The sequence below is a fragment of the Glycine max genome, chromosome 10 (assembly GCF_000004515.6).
Source record: "Glycine max cultivar Williams 82 chromosome 10, Glycine_max_v4.0, whole genome shotgun sequence".
Taxonomy (NCBI): domain Eukaryota; kingdom Viridiplantae; phylum Streptophyta; class Magnoliopsida; order Fabales; family Fabaceae; genus Glycine; species Glycine max.
The window spans coordinates 2904115-2923681 of record NC_038246.2 but is presented as its reverse complement, the minus strand read 5'-3'; the positions used below and the strand labels follow the sequence as shown (position 1 = coordinate 2923681).

Below are 19567 nucleotides of genomic sequence, written 5' to 3'. Positions count from 1 at the left end.
GGAAAGATAAAAGGGACATTGTACTCACCTCTACTTTAATGCCTTTTGTTAATATATATTGTATGGTTCAATGTATGTGGTTTTTAATATTTTATTTTTTTACTTTGACGGGTACTTGGTTGATAGTATATATTAGTACATCATAAAATCATAACTCATTTTAATTTTATTTGTTTCTTATTTCAAACACAATCGAACAATAACTTGTATGAATCTTTGGATAGAATTATCACTTAGAGATGGTAAAATAGGTTGGGTCAATCAAGTTAGTCCAAACTTATCCAATAAAATGTAGTGTTTGAGTTTTAAATTGAATTCAAATTAAATGTGGATCTTTCTTTTTAACTTGATTCAATCATGATTCGATGCAGATTTACTCAATAAAAACCTCTCATAAGCTTTATAAAATTAGACATTTATAGGATTTGGGCTTCCCCTTAGAGGCTCAAATTAAATTTGGACTTTATTGGTATGTCTCATTATAACCTGTAATTCAATCTGCATTTTAAAAAACTTAAACTAGTTGTTAACCTTATCAATGCAAACAAGTTATTTATATCTTATTAAAGTGATTAATAAGTTTATTTGATTTTCTGAAAGTGATTCATAAACTTATTTAGTCTTTGTGAAAGTGATTTAATAATTTTTTTAGTTTATTTTAATTTACTTTAATAAATTTCATAATTAAATTTATGAATAAACTCATTTATTTGATAGAATACTTGATTAAACAATTTTCCCAAAGCATGTAGGCTTTCATGCTACATAGCCTTTCTTCGCAAGTTTATAACGTGGGATAATAACTAATAATTAAGTTATTATCAGGCCAGCTAAGGTCCTTGAATATTTTTAAGGACAATAGTAATCAAACAAATTCCAAGTCTAAGCTGCCAAATGTGCATTGACAAGGCCTAAGCTATAGCTTATCTTAACTAGTATTGTAGTCAATAAATTGCTTAAAATAAATGTTTATTCTTATATAATTAAAATTTATAACAAATAAATAACTTTAAATGTATCAATTATATCTTAGATTTATAATAAATAAATAAATTTTTTCTATAAGAATTTCTTAAAACTAAGACTATTGAAATTTAATTTAGAGATTGAGATAAAAAAAAAAAGAGTAAATTGAAAGGGATATCAGACGTGTAGTTAAAAATCGAGAGAAAAATATTTTGGCTAGTTACAAAAATAGAAAAATAGTGTGTAAAATACATAAAAAAAAGATGATGTTAAATATCTAATAAAGAGGATAAGTCTCACTCTCCAAATAACATATTCTAATTTATAATATATAAAATAATTTTAATTGGTTCGGTCTTATTTACTATTTGAATGCTTGTCCTATAAATCTACCATTGTTTTTAATTTAGTGGTTAAGAGTTAAGACAGAAGAAGAATGAATAAGATTAAAGGATAAGAGTAAGAAAGGTCATGAAGAAGATAAAGTATAAAATAACCTAATGGATAATAATATAAATTCCATGAAAATGACAAAACTACCCTTGCAAATATCATATTATACTGATATAAACAGTTTTTTTTACTGATGGATTGATTAATGGTTGGGTAATGTCTTAAATAAAAATTCAACAGTAAATTATACTCACATTTTTCATATTTCTCTTTTTTATTGTTTTTACCTCTTTTGTTAATATTGTTAATTAATGTCAATTGAAGATATGTGAGCAGACAAAACTGTTATAATATCTTTGTTACACTCACACCCGTGTCTTTCTCAAATTGCATCTAATATCCCTTTTTTTTTACATTACTTTTATCCCTCTTTTGTTAACGTCTTAACTAACTTCAATTGAAATATGTGCAGATGAAATTATCCTAAGATCTTTGTTAAATACTCAATAATAAATTAACAATTGACACTTAGAATTGGCCTTTCTTAAGGCAATACCAGTTCTTCTTTTAATATTTGACTCTTACTTGTTAACACTTGAAGAAGATGTAACTCTTGATTGAGATATTATATCAAATACCTAGCCATAAAAATAAATGTTTCAAGAAGATGAATTAAAAACACAAATGCAGGAGTTGGAAACACATCCAACAAAAACGCAGCAATCAAATCCAAAATCCAACACACACACAAAAAAAATTAAACTAAAAAAAGAATAAAGAATGATATTAACGCATGCATACCAATAAGGTGAATTTATGTCCAACAAAAATTGGATTCACGTCCAATTAGAAAAAAAAAAAGAGTGTCAAATGTAATTTGAAAAAAAATTCATGAAATACAAATATAATTTACTCAAAATTCAATAACTATATATTATAAAAGTTTATATTATTAATCAATTAGAAATGATTTATCAATATAATTTTGAAGGTAATTTATATAAAAGTAAATTTTTTAGTAAAAATTAACAAACTTAACCCACGTATTACTGTATTTGTGTTTTAGTCTTTTAGATGCTAGATGGTAGTGTGAGTGCACTTTTAAGAAAAAGTAGCAAATAGACAAGAAAAAAAAGTTTTTCTGGGTTTAGAAAAGGGAGATTTCTATGAAAACGGTTTTGGTTTCTCACTAACCTACGGCATATCCATCCTTTGTTCTGCAATCTGCGTTACGGGTGCAGTTGGGTAAGCTGAGCGAAAACGTGGCTGAATGCCTCTCTCAGTCCCACCCAAAGCCCTCAATTCCCCAATCCATCATCCCCATGGACCCTCCTTCTCTTCCATTTCCAAACCAAAGCCAAAACCCAATGGGTTAACCCTTTTGCCTCTGAATCGCGCATTCAGAGGCCTCGAAATCTCCGTCCCTAGCCCCTCCTCGCTCCATTCAAACGTTGCCAAACACGTCGACGTTGCCACTCTGAGCAACCTCTGCGTCGACATCGTTCTCAATGTCCCCCAGTTGCCCCCTCCTTCCCCTCTTCAACGCAAGGCCTTCATGGACCGCTTGGCCCAATCTCCTCCTGACAAGGTTCTCTCTCTCACCTCTCTTCTATCGCCACTTTTAACATACATACATACATACATAGAAAGAAAGAAACTTTGGGTTTTTTAATTAAGGGTTCGTTCGTTGGAGATCCCACATCGATTAGTTATATGGCCAAATTAAAGTATTTAAGCAGTGGCTAAATCGTTGTGTGCGGTACTGCGGTCGTGGTGTGGTTGTGTGGCATTGATGAATTATATAAACTCTGCTTCTTATGACTAAACCAAATCTGGGGGACACTGCACTGAGGAGTGGGGTCCAGAATATCCTTCCCACGACAAGTTCACTTCCATGGGACTGTTACCAGTTAACTTGTCATTAGTCATTCATTACATAGATGCTCCTCCTTTATGCTATTACTGTTTCTTCTTGTTCTCCAACAACATATGGTTGCAATTGCGAACTTGTTATCTTAATTGTGATTTTGTATTTTTTACCCCTAAGAATTTGCAAGTCTGCTTCCTGCATACTTAAGTATCACTTGGGTGTGTCTAGAAGAGCTTATTTACAGCTTATTCGGACTTATCTTATGGCATAAGTACTTGTGTAAGTGTTTGGGAGAATTTCTGAAAATAACATACGATATGTCCTTTAGCTGTTTTTAGCTTGTTTGAGTTAGTTCTTCAGGATAGCTTATATGAAAACAATTCATACATAGTTACATACATGATAGTTACTTATTCAATAAACACTTAGTTGTTTACCCAAATAGACTCTTAATAATGGACAATTAAGTTGTCATTCTTGCATTTTCCCTCCCTTTTCTGTACTGTTCATTTCATATTTATTTGCTCCAAATGGTTGTATTTCCTTAGATGATCCTATGGTTTTTGGTGTAGAAATATTGGGAAGCAGGTGGAAACTGCAATATGGCTATAGCAGCTGCAAGGTTAGGACTCAACTGCATATCAATTGGTCATGTGGGTAATGAAATCTATGGGAAATTTCTGTCAGATGTGCTTCATGATGAGGGCATTGGTTTGGTTGGGATGATTACTAATGACGATATCGTCAACAGTTCTGGTAGTAGTGCCTCTTGTGAAACTCTTTTATGTTGGGTTCTTGTTGATCCTTTACAAAGACATGGTTTTTGCAGGTATAAATCATTTGTCTTCTAATTTGTATTGTTGCTATTGTGGTGGTCATTATTTTTTTCTCGTATTTTTGTTTATAAATCCCTAACTATGTTTTCTCAATTAGTCGGGCTGATTTTTGTGAGGAGCCTATATTGCATTGGATGAGTAAATTGTCCAGCGAAGTTAAAATGGCTATTAAAAACTCAAAGGTCTTGTTCTGTAATGGATATGGATTTGATGAGCTCTCTCCTGGTGCAATACTCTCAGCCATGGAATATGCTGTTGAAGTTGGCACCTCAATCTTCTTTGATCCTGGACCACGTGGAAAGAGTCTCTCCACTGGGACCCCAGATGAACAAAGAGCTCTTAATCAGTTACTGAGAATGAGTGATGTTCTTCTTCTAACTTCTGACGAGGTTTGTTTTAAATCTCTCCTCATATTACATTTATCCTTGATGGTTATCATGATTGCCTATGGTTGTCTGCTTTAAGATTTAGCTGTACTATTGCTGATATGGTGTTGTATAATTACTCTTTTTCTTTGCCTTATCAACTATATAATTTCTCCTTCTGTCTCTCATTTGAGCTATATATTAATGCTGTTTGCACTTTGCAATTAGATGCATGGCATGCACTCCATGTTTATCCGTTTCCATCTATCAGTTTCTTGTTTTGTTATTTAGGAATTCATAATCATATTGTGTGTTTTTGAGCACCTTCGTAACCTTATGCAGTGTTTCCACCATTCCTCAGTATGGACAATTGGACATATTTTGTTTGTTTGTCCAACTTTCTATGTATGCTGTATATATTTCTACTTGCATATTTATGGATTCTTTCACCTTGCAAAAGAGTACTTTGTCCAAAAAACTGTATCAATCTAGAACCTTTGAAAGTGTTGTGTAGTTTTGCAAATTTCAGTTTGCTTCACTTGTTCTTTCAATCACATGAAACATTTGGAAGTATGAAGAAAAGGATAATCTTTAATTGAAAGTTATCCTGAAAATTCATTTGCTTGTGTCAGTCAATAAATTTTTCAGACTCATATGTACCGTGCTTATCATCTGTCTTTATCAGTTTTTTAATTCAAAAATATGGCAGGATGTCTGCATGCTGGATAAAATTAGGCCTAATTCATAAGCATATGCGGGTTTTTACAGTCCAAACCCATAAATACTGATCAATGATCACTAACGTTTCCCGTTTGCCCACCAGACTCTCACCATCCTCTGTTGCTACTCCCTTTTCCCCTACTGTACACCTTGGTTTTGGTAGGGTGCCCATCACATTATTATTTAATGGGTTTGTTTCACTTGAATCACTTTTGAAATTCAGTGCATTTCAAAAGTTAGTCCTGATGTACAAGTTCATACTATATTTTCCTTTGTCAGCTATTTACATGCTAACTTTTACTACCACTACACCAAATTTATTCTACATTCTTTGATGGATGAGTCAAGACTAAAAAGACACCAGCAGCTTTTGGACCAATCTAATTGACAACCGCAGACTTCAAAGGATGGCCCATTCAACAAATGAAATGATCTTGGTTGGTAGAGATACAAGTCTGTGTATTGGTTCAGGTTGAGAAAAGTAAAAAATGCAGCCGTAACTATCCTTTTTCTAGTTGTATCCGTGTTGCAACTCTCACCATCAATGCCCTCCTCAGTCACATGGTTGCCTTGTTCTCCCCAGCCTTGGTGGAATATGTTTTTTCTCCAATTTTTCGTATATATAAAATGCTCACTCTAAACCTTACTTCCAAGCTGAATTCTCATCCGTCACTTCTGTTTTCTTATAAATCTGCTCTGCCTCAATAATCTTTCTCTACCATAGAATTTCAAGGCAAATGGAAAATAACTAGATTTTGCCATTAGGCGGTGACTAAGTTTTATTTTTTAAGCATGGATGGCAGCTCTACAGATTGTTCACAATCCATTTAAGTTTCCAAATTGCCTCAGGTCTGCCATTTCAAAGTCTCTATTTCAGTAAACTTTGAACTTGTGGTGGCCTGGTAGACTTGTTTCTATCTTTGTTAATGAGACATACCAAATATTATGAAATTCATCAGCTTGAGTTGATCAGATTATATAAATCCTGCAGCATTTTACTTTTGTTAGAAGTCCATTTGTTGTCAAACTATTGGAGTTTGCATTTTTGGTGAGATTTGGCCTGGCAATATGCACAGAAGATATTGGTTTTCTCTTATTCCCCCCAAAAAAATAATGTAATGCAAAATAAAAATGTTTTTGTTTCTGCTATTTGTAGGTAGTTTTACAAACTACTTTCTAATTTAATGACATCTTTGATTTTATTGTTTTGCATTACAGGCTGAGGAATTAACTGGCATAGAAGATCCAATATTAGCAGGGCAGGAGTTTCTCAAAAGAGGGATCCGCACAAAATGGGTGATTGTAAAAATGGGTTCTAAGGGTTCGATTCTTATAACAGCATCGAGTGTAGCTTGTGCACCTGCATTCAAGGCATTAGCTTTCTCATTCTGATTTTGTTCATTGCTTCTGTTAAATTCTAGCAATTTTGAAACAATATTTTTTTTTCAGTTTATATACTGCTATTCTGCTTAACAGTGCTATGACCCACTTTGGTATTTAGTTTCATAGGTATTATTGGCTTAAAGGTGAAAATTTCAGTTGACGACATATTAATGAAAAGATAAGGCTATAGCCTATAACCACTTTTTATGAAAGACCATATTTCAAAACAAAATGTCCTGAACATTGCTTGTGGTTTCTTCAACTGGAAGATTTTTTCCCCTTAATGATTCAAACATGAATTTCAAAGGAATAGTCAAGCTCAAGTGTTTGGTATGCTCTAGGTATATGATGTTATTTCTTTATTGATTGTTCAAATATGCTCGTCTCTCACAATAATATTTATTGAACTTATGTCTGACTATTTTTTTCCTTTGACAAGATTCATCTTTTTGTGATGAACTAATTGGATTTCTAAAATGTTATCAGGTGAATGTTATTGACTCTGTCGGATGTGGAGACAGTTTTGTAGCTGCTATTGTCTATGGTTTTATACATAATATGCCACTGGTTAATACATTGGCAATTGCAAATGCAGTGGGTGCTGCAACAGCCATGGGCTGTGGTGCTGGTAGGAATGTAGCAACACTGGAGAATGTAGTAAATATATTAAGATCATCAAACCTCAACGAAGATGATGAATTTTGGATTGAAATATTTGAAAAGAATGTGGTTGCTCAGGAAATAACATATCTGTCAAATGTTATGAATGGAAACAAAAATCGTCTCAACCTTGTCTCATTTGACAAGGTTGCCTCTGAGCTCTTGCCCAAGCTTGAACTTCCACAAACAGTGGGGAATGTGCCAACTTGATAGATTGTGGAAAAATAGATTGAAGTGCATTCATGCGAAAGAACTCTTCTGATTCCTGGTTTCTTCGCTTCTTCATCCTGTAAAAGTAAAAATTTAAGCATTAAGACTGCAGAGTTTTATCTCTCTCGGGTTACATAAATTGCCGTAGCTAAATTTTGCTTTGAGCAAGTACATGAAAGGTAGATAGCTTCTCATCAAGCTCTTTAACTGATTTTTGGCATTTCAGTTTCGACAGTATTCCTTTGATTTTGATGGCAAAGGTATCTTTACTCCCTGAACCAGTGGAGCAGAGCTGTTAACCTCTGAGATCCCAATATTTTTGCATCATTTTTTGCATGATTGCTTCTCAAACGGTGAATAGTCTCCATATTTTTATAGTTGATTGTTGACGCAGACAGGGAAAGATTGTTTGTATGACTTAAAATATTTGATTAGAGATTACTCTACAATAGTTTTGTCTATGTTTCTCCCCTTTTTCTAGAATGTTTTCCCCCCAAATTTAGATTCAATGATGTTACAAATGTTCTACGTTTACGACCGGCCAAAATAATGGTATTTCGAATGCTGTTTCGGTTTGTTTTATTTTGGGGTTAGGCGGAGTTGTTTTACCACAAACAAAATAATTTATCCGTAGTAAAAATTTCAACCCAATAAAGAAAACGATGTGCTAAAGAAAATGGTAATAGGTGCATTCATTTGGTTTGTCGGGTCTCTTGCATAGTTAGATTTTCTGGGTCTCCTCCATATTGTTTGATTGAAGGGAAGGGATTTAATGAATTTTCTTTATTGGTTCAAAATTTTGGTGAGAAAAAAAATGAAAGGGGTTAGATTTTTTTCATCCAATTTTATTTCTCAAATTTTGGAGATTTAGAGGATGGGATTTTATACTAATTGAACTAAATTATTTTTAACTTAATGATTCTATTTATTTTCAAGAATATTATAGTAATTGTTTTTTTGCTTTCTCGTTTCTATGTAAACCAAATATTGTGTCTTTCTTTTTTCTTCTCTATTAAAAATTGTTTCCTTCACCTTTCAACCTAATGCTAATTTGTGCTATTTGTTGTCTTGTTGGGCCACCTAGCATCTTGGAGAAAATAGCAATCCATCTTTTTTTACTTCTTTTCATTCTTCGCCTTTTCTTTTTTTCAAAAACAATTATTTTAATAAATTAAATTTCAGATTTTTTTTGTGTCAAAATTGGTATGTTTCTCATTTTAGTTTTTGAAATGTAAACATTCTAAAATTTAAATTTTGGCAGTGTTAATAAAGTCTGACTCTGCTAGGTTGCCACGTGTATAATGTACTCTTATGTATAACAGGCACTTCTTTGTAATTAAAATACTCGAAAAAAGTATCTGCACATGTAGTATGTTCATTAATTTCTACATGGTATGTAAAAGTGGGTACAAAAGTAGTCCGTTTTGTTGCTTTTTTAACAAGATAATAATCATGTGAAAAAAAATCACGAGAAACTATAAAAGAATATGATATTAAGTTTTAAATTTTTCAGTTTTTAGTTGAATTTGATTCACTTTTAAAACTAACTAAATTAAACTTTTTAATAAATAAAGGATCAACCTGAATATAATCAAACATAAATGACTAAGTGCATTTTTTAGCCTTAATTATACGAAAACATTTCTATAAGGATCAAAGCAGGGAAATCTTTTTTAGGATTAAAAAAAACCCTATAAAAAGTTAGTTGTGAGCAAATGAAAAACTACCAAATTATCATATGCTCTAAATCCTATTCAGTCATTATGCCAAATGTAGTACAGCGAAAATATAGGGGATATAAGACAGGACACGCAGAGGCCCGGTTGCAATACCCACGAGAACTAGAACTGAAATTGAACTCTCAATGTTTACAAAACGTAGGGCTCCTCATTTAAAATTGAATGTAAAGTAATGTTCTCAATAGCCATAATTGGTGCCGTAAACGGAACCATAATCTGCAGAAGGTGCATGGCCCGCATGACCAGCAGCACTTGAGGGCGGAGATGCATAGACAGGATTTGTAGGATAGGAATTGTAACCTTGGTTAATTGAACCCCCCATATGATCCTGTGCCGCACTTGCAGCTTCAGCCATGAAATTCTACATCAGATACATAGTGGCCAATTCAGAATAGCACCAACCATAATAATAACAATGACAACAACCACCACCATAATAATAACAACAACAACGAGTATCAACAAGTGGGTACAATGATATAACTTGCCCCAAAAATGTTTTAAGTTTATTTTTTATCGACAAATATTAATTGTTATTTTGTTAGTTTTTATTAGCAAGAGGAATCAAACTCACGACCTTTCCTTCTCTTATCAAGATAAGCATTCACTAATTCCATGTTCATTGGGAAAAAGAAAAAAGTAGCACCAACTCACATGACAATGATAATTACAATCTTTCCTATCCTCTGCTCAATCTGTCCTATTCATTTAAGCCTAACTGATCAGCTGTCATTCTAACCTCATGACAAAAACACAAGAAATAAAAAAAATACTTGGATATCAACTGCATTCCCTGGCTTTATTTTGAAGCTATTATTTACTTATATTTGTAAAAGAATGACTATTGAAAAAAGCAAAAACTTAACCCCAATTGCAATTAACATACAACGACAAGAATTAACTAGTATATAGGAAGTTATTATAGCATAAAAGAATAGACACACGTTACTGTCTTACAGACATAAAAATAGCCGTTGACATTCCCAAGCAAAAAAAAAAAACAAACCAGCTAGTCTTTAGCAAAAACAATAACAATTAGATAGCTAACATGAAATACCTGCACTAGCTGTTGGGCAGCCTGTATTTGTGAAGCAGTACCACTTATCTCAACAGTCATCTCTCCTGGCACACCCCTGGTCTCCTGAATTGTAATACTTGCTCCACTAGCTCGACGGATGTAGCTGATGTTTGCCCCTGATGCTCCAATAACAGCATCTGCATAGGACAAAGGAATTTGCATGTGTTGTGTGACCTACATAGTACAAAAGAAATCATATTAAGTCACAAAAAATAAAAAAAAATGCTTCAAAAGCAATGCTGCTGTCTGCAATACTCATTTGGGGAAAAAAGGATACCTTAGTCACAACAGATTGTTGTGCCTGTGCACTGGATGAATGAATTCCCATAGAAACATCTCTTACATAGGCAGGTGGTGGACCCTGATGAAGGTGCTTGTCCATAGGAGATAGGTCAGCAGGTGGGTAGTAATTATCATAATTATGTGAAGGCGGCATATACTGAGTATTGGGTGGAAAAGCAGGTCCACCACCACTACCAGGCCCAGGAGCTGGAAAACCTTGAGGAGGACCCCAAGGTTGGTGTGGTGGGCCTGGTGGCACATTCTGGTTTGCTCGAACATCTGGCCTTTGCATCTGAAGTTTTGGAGGAAGAAAAAAAATAACTACACACAGAATGAATTGTAATAAGGATGATTCATACAACTTCCCTTCAGCCCAAAGCATGTGAAAAAAGTTATCACACTTGAAAACACATTGAGACCCTTCTCAAAATACAAAGACAAATGATGAAAGTCAGGCATACATATGCAATTGGCAGGTATCCTAGCCTATGAAGCTTTCGATCCCACCCTATGACTAACCTATCCCATTCAACTATCCCCAAATATAACCCAAGCTTGAAAACATCATTTCTTATATAGCTTGGAGTGTTCAAATTAAAAATAAAATGAACTCACTTGTGTTTCAAATACTCCAACTATGCTGCGATCAACCAAGAATTTACGTAGATGAATTGCAACAAGTTCAACCGCCTTGTGAACCCCAGAAGATTCCCCTTGTATTTCAACAATACTATCATCTCGCAGAGCAAAAACTGGCAGGTGTTCTGTTGTATAAAATAAATCATTCAGGTGCCATAATCACAAACTTGGATATCATAAATCATGTTTCTCAAATATATGTTTACTAAATATTAGTGCATTACTTGACAAAAAACATGTAACCAACTTTGCAAATACGTAATAAGAATAGCAGTCTGAGGGGAGGCAGATTTAGTGGTACTGATAACATATGCAATGACAAAGACTCAATACAACTAGGGAAAATCTTTTCGAAAAAAAAAATACAACTAGGGAAAATCTTTTTGAAAAAAAAATACAACTAGGGACAATACACCAAAGAAGACACAAATAAAAAGACTTGTGGCAACAATATATTGAAAAGGAAAATGTGTTCATTGGCAAACAAAAGCAACATTTCCTAATGTAATTTACAATGCTTGTGATCGCACCTGAACCAAGAATGCGTATATTGCAACCTGTGGCATCTTGAAAGGATTTTATAGTGGAGCCCTGCTTCCCAATCAAGCTTCCTGCTTGAGTATCTGCCACTAGAAGCCTTGTAACAACTGGGCGTACTGCCCCTGATGCACTATCTGCAGGATGAGGGTCTACATTGACAACTTGTTTATGAACCCTTAACAAACCATCCACAGCAGGCGGTATGCTGCAATCTGGCTCTTCTTTCGCAGAAACCATTACCTTTTAATAGCATGAAAGAAGGAGAATTCAGAACCACAACGTAAGCATGTCCTTTATGAACAGCAAAAACAGCTAAATATCAAATTTTAAAGCGAGCTAAATTTATATACTTGACCCATCAGCTGATTCATTGCGATGTTCCAAAAAACATATCACTATAGCAGCACTAGCAAAAACAAATAAAAAATTGTAGCCCTTAACCTTATTTTCATTTCCTACAACCCGTGCATCTTAGGTTCAACAAATTAGAAATATTTTAACTATCTCAAGCTAAATTTTGTTTTAACTTTTATTTTCATTTCTTAGGGTGTGTACCGGAATCCAAAAATTAGTATAAATACTTTAATTAAAAATTCTAAATCTTGAGAGTAATTTCATAATGATATTTGCCCTTGAAGTAATTAAATGGACCAAGCTATACTTCAGATTTATAAATTTTTCTGATGGTTTCCAAACTTCATCTACCCAGTTTGAGTGTACTTTAATATTTGGATCAAATTTCACAAGTTTTTTTTTTTAATTATTATTATTGTAGTGACTTTAAGAATGTTTTCCAGGCAAGTGTTTCAGGAAGTGTGGCAAGACACCAATCGACCAAGTTCTGAAGTTACCAGGGAGTGAACGCTTCTTGCCACCAAAATCTGCACAGACTATTTGATTCTTAAGTCAAAAAACAACATTTCAGCCATTGTAAATGCTCATTGCTGTTTCCCTGCAACTTGAAGTTTGGTTCTTCAATTTGAAGCCACCTTAGTCATTCATATTAGCTGACAACCTGCACACATCCATTTGGTCATCGTGACAAAAGACATCTCTTTTTATATATTCACTCGTTTAATTAATTATCTTGGATTCAGCTAGATTATTTATATTTTATATACTTTTACTCCTTAATTTTTTTTTTTCATCACATAGTTCCTTAGCAATAGTACTCATATGTGATATCATGTTTTATCATGAATAATCGATTAAGTTTCAACTATAAGTTTGTTTTATCAAATAGATGTCTTACACATCAAAGCACTAATCAATTACTAGAAGATATAGAACTAAGAATGATGGGAGTTAATTTTAATGAACTGATGCTCCCTAAAATTATATTTCCATTCATGACTCTGATTCATAATGATCGAGCAAAGAATCCATAAAAGACATGAAGTTTCAGCCCTAACAATGACAATCAAGTTTTGGCATTGTATATCAGCTTACGGTAAGGGTAACATGACTATGAACCATAGGTACCAACAACAGCAGTATAATGCTGGATCAGAGCATCACAGCTGCTGGTTGCCACAAGAAACTCATAGTACAGCTTTTTGCATTGCACAAATAGCAGCCAAATTGCATATGACAGCCAAATTCACCCCATTTTGCCCAATCACCACTTTTCCAGCCAAGCCCATTCATTTTGTTGCGAAGCTCACCTCCAACCTCTGTTTTGCAGTTCAAAAAACAAAGTATAATAATAGGGGCCTTCTTAATTGCTGCAACTTAACTAAGACATATATGACTATCTTTGTTTATTTGTGTAGTGTGTTCTATAGTGCATCAAATTCCACTAACTTTTCTGTCACGGCCATCCATTTTTCTATGAATTCCATCATCTTGCTATTTTATTTTAATTTCCTATTATCTCATTTCTCACAATGTTAATTATAGCTCAAATTAATGGTGAATATGAGTTGGACGATAACTTTTTGGTTAAGAATTATGAATACATCTTTAATTTTAGATAATATTTTATTTTTAAGCATTGTGTGTATTCTATACTATAAATTACAAATTATTTATCTTGAATATATGACATATAATCCTCAGCAAAGCAACCAATCCATTACCCACTGTAGCAATTTTGGGATAGGTCACTCAATGCCACTATTTGGTATTGTTAACTATGCGCAAACATATTCAATAAAAGAATTGACGAGTGGGAAAGGGGAAAACTATAAAAGCTTAATTGCAAGGAGGGTGCAGGATACCAAGCACAAAATCAATCCAAACACAGATAGCACATTCTAATAAGCCTAAGGATCAATAAGAAATATGCATAATTTGCTTGAAACAGTGAATATCCAAGATTATCCATCACTGCATGAATAACAAGAAACTGAAAAAGTATACTCACAGCTCTTTCTGAAGTTCCAGGAGGACCATCGAGAATTTTTATACGAGCCTTAGTGTCTTCGGTAATTTTCCTAATAAACTCACCTTTCCGGCCAATAATACTGCCAACCTTTTGCACAGGAACCAACATCCTAAAAACATTCTCTCCAGGCCACCCTGGCCACTTCTTTACTTCACCTCCTTTCAAATCCTCCTCAGGTCCCCGCTTTTCCTCAGAGCCAAAATTCTCAGTCACATCTCCTCCAATATTTTGTTCCTCAGCATGCTCTTGAGAAGGCAAATCAGGGTTTCCAGGCAACCCTTCAACATCATTCCCGTCAAAATTATGTTCAGGAATATTGCCATCCTCAGCTAAATTGCCGGCATTGTGTTCATCAGGCTGCAGCTGCAGAAACCCTCCAGCATCGTGTTCATCAGGCTGCAGCTGCGGAAACCCTCCGGCATCATATTCATCAGGCTGCAGCTGCGGAAACCCTCCATTATCGTGTTCATCAGGCTGCAGTTGCGGAAACCCTGAGTCATCAATCACATTTCCTCCATCGTATTCGTCAGAATGGTTTTGCGGAAACTCAGGGTTCTCAGGCACATAGCCTGCATCTTGTCCATCAAAAACTTCCCCAGACATCTCAGCAGCTGTGAAACCAAACTCATGAAACAACAACTTATCAGTATCCTTTTCAACAGAAACCAAAAATCAAATTAAAAATTAAACCACACACACACAAAAGAACCTAAAAAGGGGAAATAAAGAATTCAACCATTATCCCATCTACACTTGCTCATCAAGGAGAAGACTAGTTAACAGCATCAATCACCATTCGATATTAATACAAATTCTAAAATTAAAAATCCATAACCAAATCCGCTGAATAAAATAACCAAATCCAGCGTTCATCCATAACAGAACAAAGTGCAGAGTACAAGTTCAGATGCGAAAGGGAAGTGAAGAAAGAGAATGCAATTACGCAACTTTAACGAACAGCGAAAACGCCAGAACTCGCATTTGAATTTTCGTTGCGAAAGAAACAATTAAATTGAAGAGTGGAAACAAAGAATAATGCAGAAACCCTAACGCGAGTAGAAGAAAGAGTTGAGAAAAGTGGTTTCAGAACTTACTATCTATGATTGTCGAAGCTTCGGAAGACGGAGAGAAAAGAAAAACGGGTGCGTTTGGATATGTAGAGAACGGTGCTTTGCAGAATTTAGGTTTTTGTAAAGGATGAGAGACGGAGACATCACCACATTTTTTATTTTATTTTATCGGTTAAAATGATTTTTTTTTTCCAATTTTTTCAAATTTGTGATTTTACCTTTCTATTTTTTAATTAATTGACACATCTCATTTATTTTAAAAAAATTTACAATTATAATTCCTTTTGGTATTTTAAATTTGTTGATGGGTAATTTTTAATAAATTAAGTTTGTAAATAATTAAATAATTTAAAAAAATATTTATTATATGGATAATAAACAAACTCAATAAAAAAATTTAAAACAAAAATAAAAGGATAAAAATTAAGTTTTAACCTATTTTATTAGATTGCCACACCTTTAACCTACACATATTCATGATTTTGGCGGTTCTTTTTTTTTAGTTTTTTATTGTTATTTTTATTTGAATTTAAAATAAATACAAATAAATTAAAACATTGTAAGAAAAATATTAATATTTTTATTTTTAATTAAGAAATCTAAAGTATACTGATAAATAAATACATAGATAAACGACGCACAGAGAACCTTTTTTAACTAGTTTTTTTTTAAAGTGAATAATGGTAAAAGTTCATAAAAAAAGTAATAAGGTTAAAAGTACTTTTTGTCCTTCTAATTTACTTTTTTTTAACCTCAGTAAAAAAATTTTAAAAAAATCTCCTGAAATTCGTTTATTTTTTTTGTCACGGTCCTTTGTTAAAAAATTTAACTTCAATGTAAGCCGTGCTAATTCAATAAATAATGGCGTTAGCAAGTGTTATGTCACCAAAAAATGTCATATCAACTAAATATCACATCAGCATAGACTAAAAAAAGATTACAAGAATTCAAAAATAAACGATATAGTTTACAAAAATTAAAACAAAAAGAATATGATTCATATGGACTAAAAACAAAAAAAGAATATAATTTAAAAGGATTAAAATAAATAAATAAATGAAATATTTAGAAAGACATTTAAGTTTTACATTAAGGTTTGATCTTAACATTTTTTATAAACTAAGTCAGGCTTTAAAAATAATCAAGTCAAACCTAAAGAATAGCTCATAACAAAATACTACAATGATTTTGGCTTAAAATTTTTTAAACAAGTTGGACAGATTTAAACCAAGTGTGGCTCGATGAAGTATAATATAGTTTTCGCAGAGTGATTTTTTGGATGATAAATGATATCTATAGGACTACGTTTAAATATAAAATTATATAGGTAAATTAAAATTATAAAAAATATAATATGTTCCTAACCTACTTCTGTAAGAATGCTAAAACATGTTTGTAACGAACTATATCGAATGTAAAAGTCTGAAGGATTTATTCACATTTTATCTTTTATGGTTCAATGGAAAAGCCAATCTGCGTAGAGTCAGCTAGTATTTGCATTTTTCCTTAGAGTTATTTACATTCAAACCTTGACCAATGTGTATAGTGTAAATCAATGTCGAAAGTCAAATCCGAAATCATGAGTTCCTTATGCAACAATTCTTAGCAGACACGGAATGTGAAATGTCGAATTAAAATATGAAACTCACCAAAGCAACACAATTCATTCATACAGAATGTGAAAACGCAGGAAATTGAAGTCAAAACAAGCTGATGAAATTGCAACGTTTTAAAGTCAGAAATCACAGCATGTCCCCTTGTTGGGTCAGCAAAGATTAGATGTTCAAGTTCTTGTGTTTTGTGCACTATCTATCCCTTTCGTGTCAGTTAGGACTTAGGAATCTTTGAAGACACAAATTCGTCAAATATCAAGCCTTTCTTGTCATTCAACTTCCCTTTTGCCATACTAACATTTTTTGCAATCATCTTCCTTAGGGACAGGCTAAGATGATGCACAAAAGCAGCTCTGGAAGATTCTGGTGATTTAAAGCCAACCCAAAATCAGGACAAGTTGTACTAGTTGCCATCATCGAGGTCCCTTTTTAATCCTCCCAAATTGGCTTCACAATTTTAGCCTTTTGGTATTTTTTTAGTGAACTTGAAGTATCTCAAAATTAAAAGTTAAAGATTAATTTTTTTAACTCTTAAATTTATTTAAGAGCAAATTCTAAGGTGTCAAAGTGAAACTTCTTTCGCACGAAAGTAAATATTAATCATTTGATATTTTTTTAATATTTTTGTTTTTGTTTTTTCTCTTTTTATACTTATTTTAACTTAATTACCCCTTTCTTCTACTTTCTTCTCTTCTTCGTTTTCTCCCTCCAACACACCAGATCCGTCATCATCCTCATCAAGGCCGGCTTCCTAGTCGACCACACCATCGCCACCCTCTCCGACCACCTCGACCCCGACGACTGCATCATCAACGGCGGCAACAAGTCGTACGAGAACACCGAGCACTGCATGAACCTCTATCGCCGACAAAGGCCTCCTCTACCTTAGCATGGGCGTCTCTTACAGCGAAGACGGCGCACACCACGACCCCTCCCTCATGCCCGATGGGTCCCACCATGCCTACTCCAACGTCCAGGACATCCTCTACAAAATTGCTGCCCAAGTCGAGGACAACCCCTACGTCACCTACATCGGCGAGGGAGGCTCTGGAAACTTGGCTGCCATGGTTGGTTTCAGAGGTTGCTACAGTTTTTCCGATGGAAGAGAAGGAACAGGAATAAGGTTAAATTTGGAAATACAACAGATAACAAAAAAAAATAAAAAATCAAAATGAGAAATAATCTCAATTATTAATTTAAAAACTAATAAATCTAACGGCTTAAAAAATCCTTTCGTACGTGACAAAGAAATTTCAATTTGGCACGTTAGTCTTCATCTTATTTAAGATATTAACATTTCTTAACATATATTTTTTCATACAACAACAACAACAACGCCTTATCCCACTAGGTGGGGTCGGCTACATGGATCAACTTCCGCCATAATGTTTTATCAAGTACCATACATGGATCAACTAACATATTTTTTCATACAATGATACAAAACTCAAATGAAATCTCTTATCACATGCTGAAGGGATATAATTATTTGTCAACCATAGATATAATTATTTGTCAACCATACCAACTATGTTAGTTGCCCCTTTTGTATCTAAAGAGTGTACTACTTACTTACTTCCCTATCACAGTCAAAAGTTGCTTATAAATTAATTGCTGTTAGGTATACCAAAGTTTCAGGCCTAAGCTGCATTGTATTTTTGCCTATACTTTCAAGGTGCAAAAACAATTAATATGGAGGATGGCTTGTTGAAGAATGTTACCTAAATATAGGAATCAAGTTTTGACAAGAAAAGCAAATGAAGTGGACAAACACGAGGCTATTCCCCCTGCCAGAAATGGATGAGCTAAGGATTATGTTCTGATTGTGCCATTCAATAAACTGAATTTGCAAATGTAATGATGGCGCTAAACATTGTTGACCATAGAGAAAATTGGTGACAACTGACAACAGTAATAACCATATAATATAATCACCAAAGCTTAGAACAACGACTGTATAATCATGTGTTTACTTTTTACGGGATAGCCTTTAGATAATCCAACAAACAAAAATTAAAGCAAAAACAAAAGGAAAATGAAAGATTCAACATCTTGAAGTGATTGATGTAATAACGTAAGCCGTCACACAATAGGATAGTCTATAAACAAGAGGAAAAATATCCATAATCTCTATAGGATTTCAGATGGTTACGATTTACGAATTTCTCTTGGAGGAGTGTCTCAATTATTGTCCCCACTGGCAGAATTTAAAAATCAAGACCCTTTATTTTTTGGTTGAAGAAACTTGGAAATGTGGACACGGAGTGGCATATATCAAGAGGCATTTTGACTAGCGGGTCATTTACAAAATGATTTCTTTATAAATTTGCATATAAGTAATGATTTCATCCACCTTTTTCTGTTGGGCTTGTTTGATGTTTGATTTATCTATAGCTCTTGGAAGTTATATCAAGGAAACTTTATTCTGCCAGCATTTCCGGACATTTTGCAGGCCCCCCAAAAGCTCATTTTGACTTAAAAAATGGACAAAACTTAAGTGTTAATATCTTGAGTAATTACATATCATAACAGTATATGCATCTAATTGACATTATCTATTTCTCTAAATATCTTTGGAGTATAATATTACCCTTCTCTTTCTTAAATCTTTATCTCTCTCTCTCTCTGTCTATAGTAGTACATTGGTGTCCATGCATCATTTTCTTAATATCTTAGATGTCTTTTGTGTTTTTTTTTTTTAATTTAAAAATCAGAGTTTCATTTGATAACTTATTGTTGACTTTTAATATTGATCTTTACTGCATGAATTATAAGAGTAAAACTTTAATTTTAATAAGAAAATAGCACAAAAACAAA

At 33.5% G+C, this 19567-nt stretch overlaps 2 protein-coding genes across 3 annotated transcripts; one reads left to right on the top strand and one right to left on the bottom strand.

Moving 5' to 3' along the window:
* The first annotated feature begins 2389 nt into the window (after window positions 1-2389).
* On the top strand, window positions 2390-7852 carry LOC100818899 (fructokinase-1). Its single transcript, XM_003536878.5, has 5 exons — window positions 2390-2947; window positions 3802-4058; window positions 4163-4454; window positions 6369-6521; window positions 7020-7852. The coding sequence occupies exons 1-5, from the start codon at window positions 2630-2632 to the stop codon at window positions 7401-7403; spliced, it is 1404 nt and encodes a 467-aa protein (XP_003536926.1). The 5' UTR covers window positions 2390-2629; the 3' UTR covers window positions 7404-7852.
* A 1290-nt stretch (window positions 7853-9142) lies between these two features.
* On the bottom strand, window positions 9143-15312 carry LOC100818363 (flowering locus K homology domain). Of its 2 annotated transcripts, none has more exons than XM_006588599.4 (7): window positions 15162-15312; window positions 14047-14678; window positions 11672-11921; window positions 11118-11266; window positions 10498-10794; window positions 10200-10394; window positions 9143-9503 (listed from the first exon to the last, which is right to left on the bottom strand). In XM_006588599.4, exons 2-7 carry the CDS (start codon window positions 14668-14670, stop codon window positions 9321-9323), a joined length of 1698 nt encoding a protein of 565 aa, XP_006588662.1. In that variant the 5' UTR covers window positions 14671-14678; window positions 15162-15312; the 3' UTR covers window positions 9143-9320. The 2 variants fall into 2 exon arrangements, with proteins under 2 accessions (XP_006588662.1, XP_014618415.1); XM_014762929.3 differs by having other exon boundaries at window positions 14047-14691; window positions 15162-15243.
* Window positions 15313-19567: the final 4255 nt, after the last annotated feature.

Excerpts from the sequence above, each read along its gene's own strand:
- LOC100818899 (XM_003536878.5), top strand. The coding sequence starts at position 2,630 with ATGCCTCTCTCAGTCCCACCCAAAGCCCTCAATTCCCCAATCCATCAT. Across the intron at positions 4,455-6,368 it reads TTCTTCTAACTTCTGACGAG|GCTGAGGAATTAACTGGCAT; the intron begins GTTTGTTTTAAA and ends TTTGCATTACAG. Across the intron at positions 6,522-7,019 it reads CTTGTGCACCTGCATTCAAG|GTGAATGTTATTGACTCTGT; the intron begins GCATTAGCTTTC and ends AAATGTTATCAG.
- LOC100818363 (XM_006588599.4), bottom strand. The coding sequence starts at position 14,670 with ATGTCTGGGGAAGTTTTTGATGGACAAGATGCAGGCTATGTGCCTGAG. Across the intron at positions 11,267-11,671 it reads TATACGCATTCTTGGTTCAG|AACACCTGCCAGTTTTTGCT; the intron begins GTGCGATCACAA and ends TTTATACAACAG. Across the intron at positions 9,504-10,199 it reads CTGCCCAACAGCTAGTGCAG|AATTTCATGGCTGAAGCTGC; the intron begins GTATTTCATGTT and ends TATCTGATGTAG.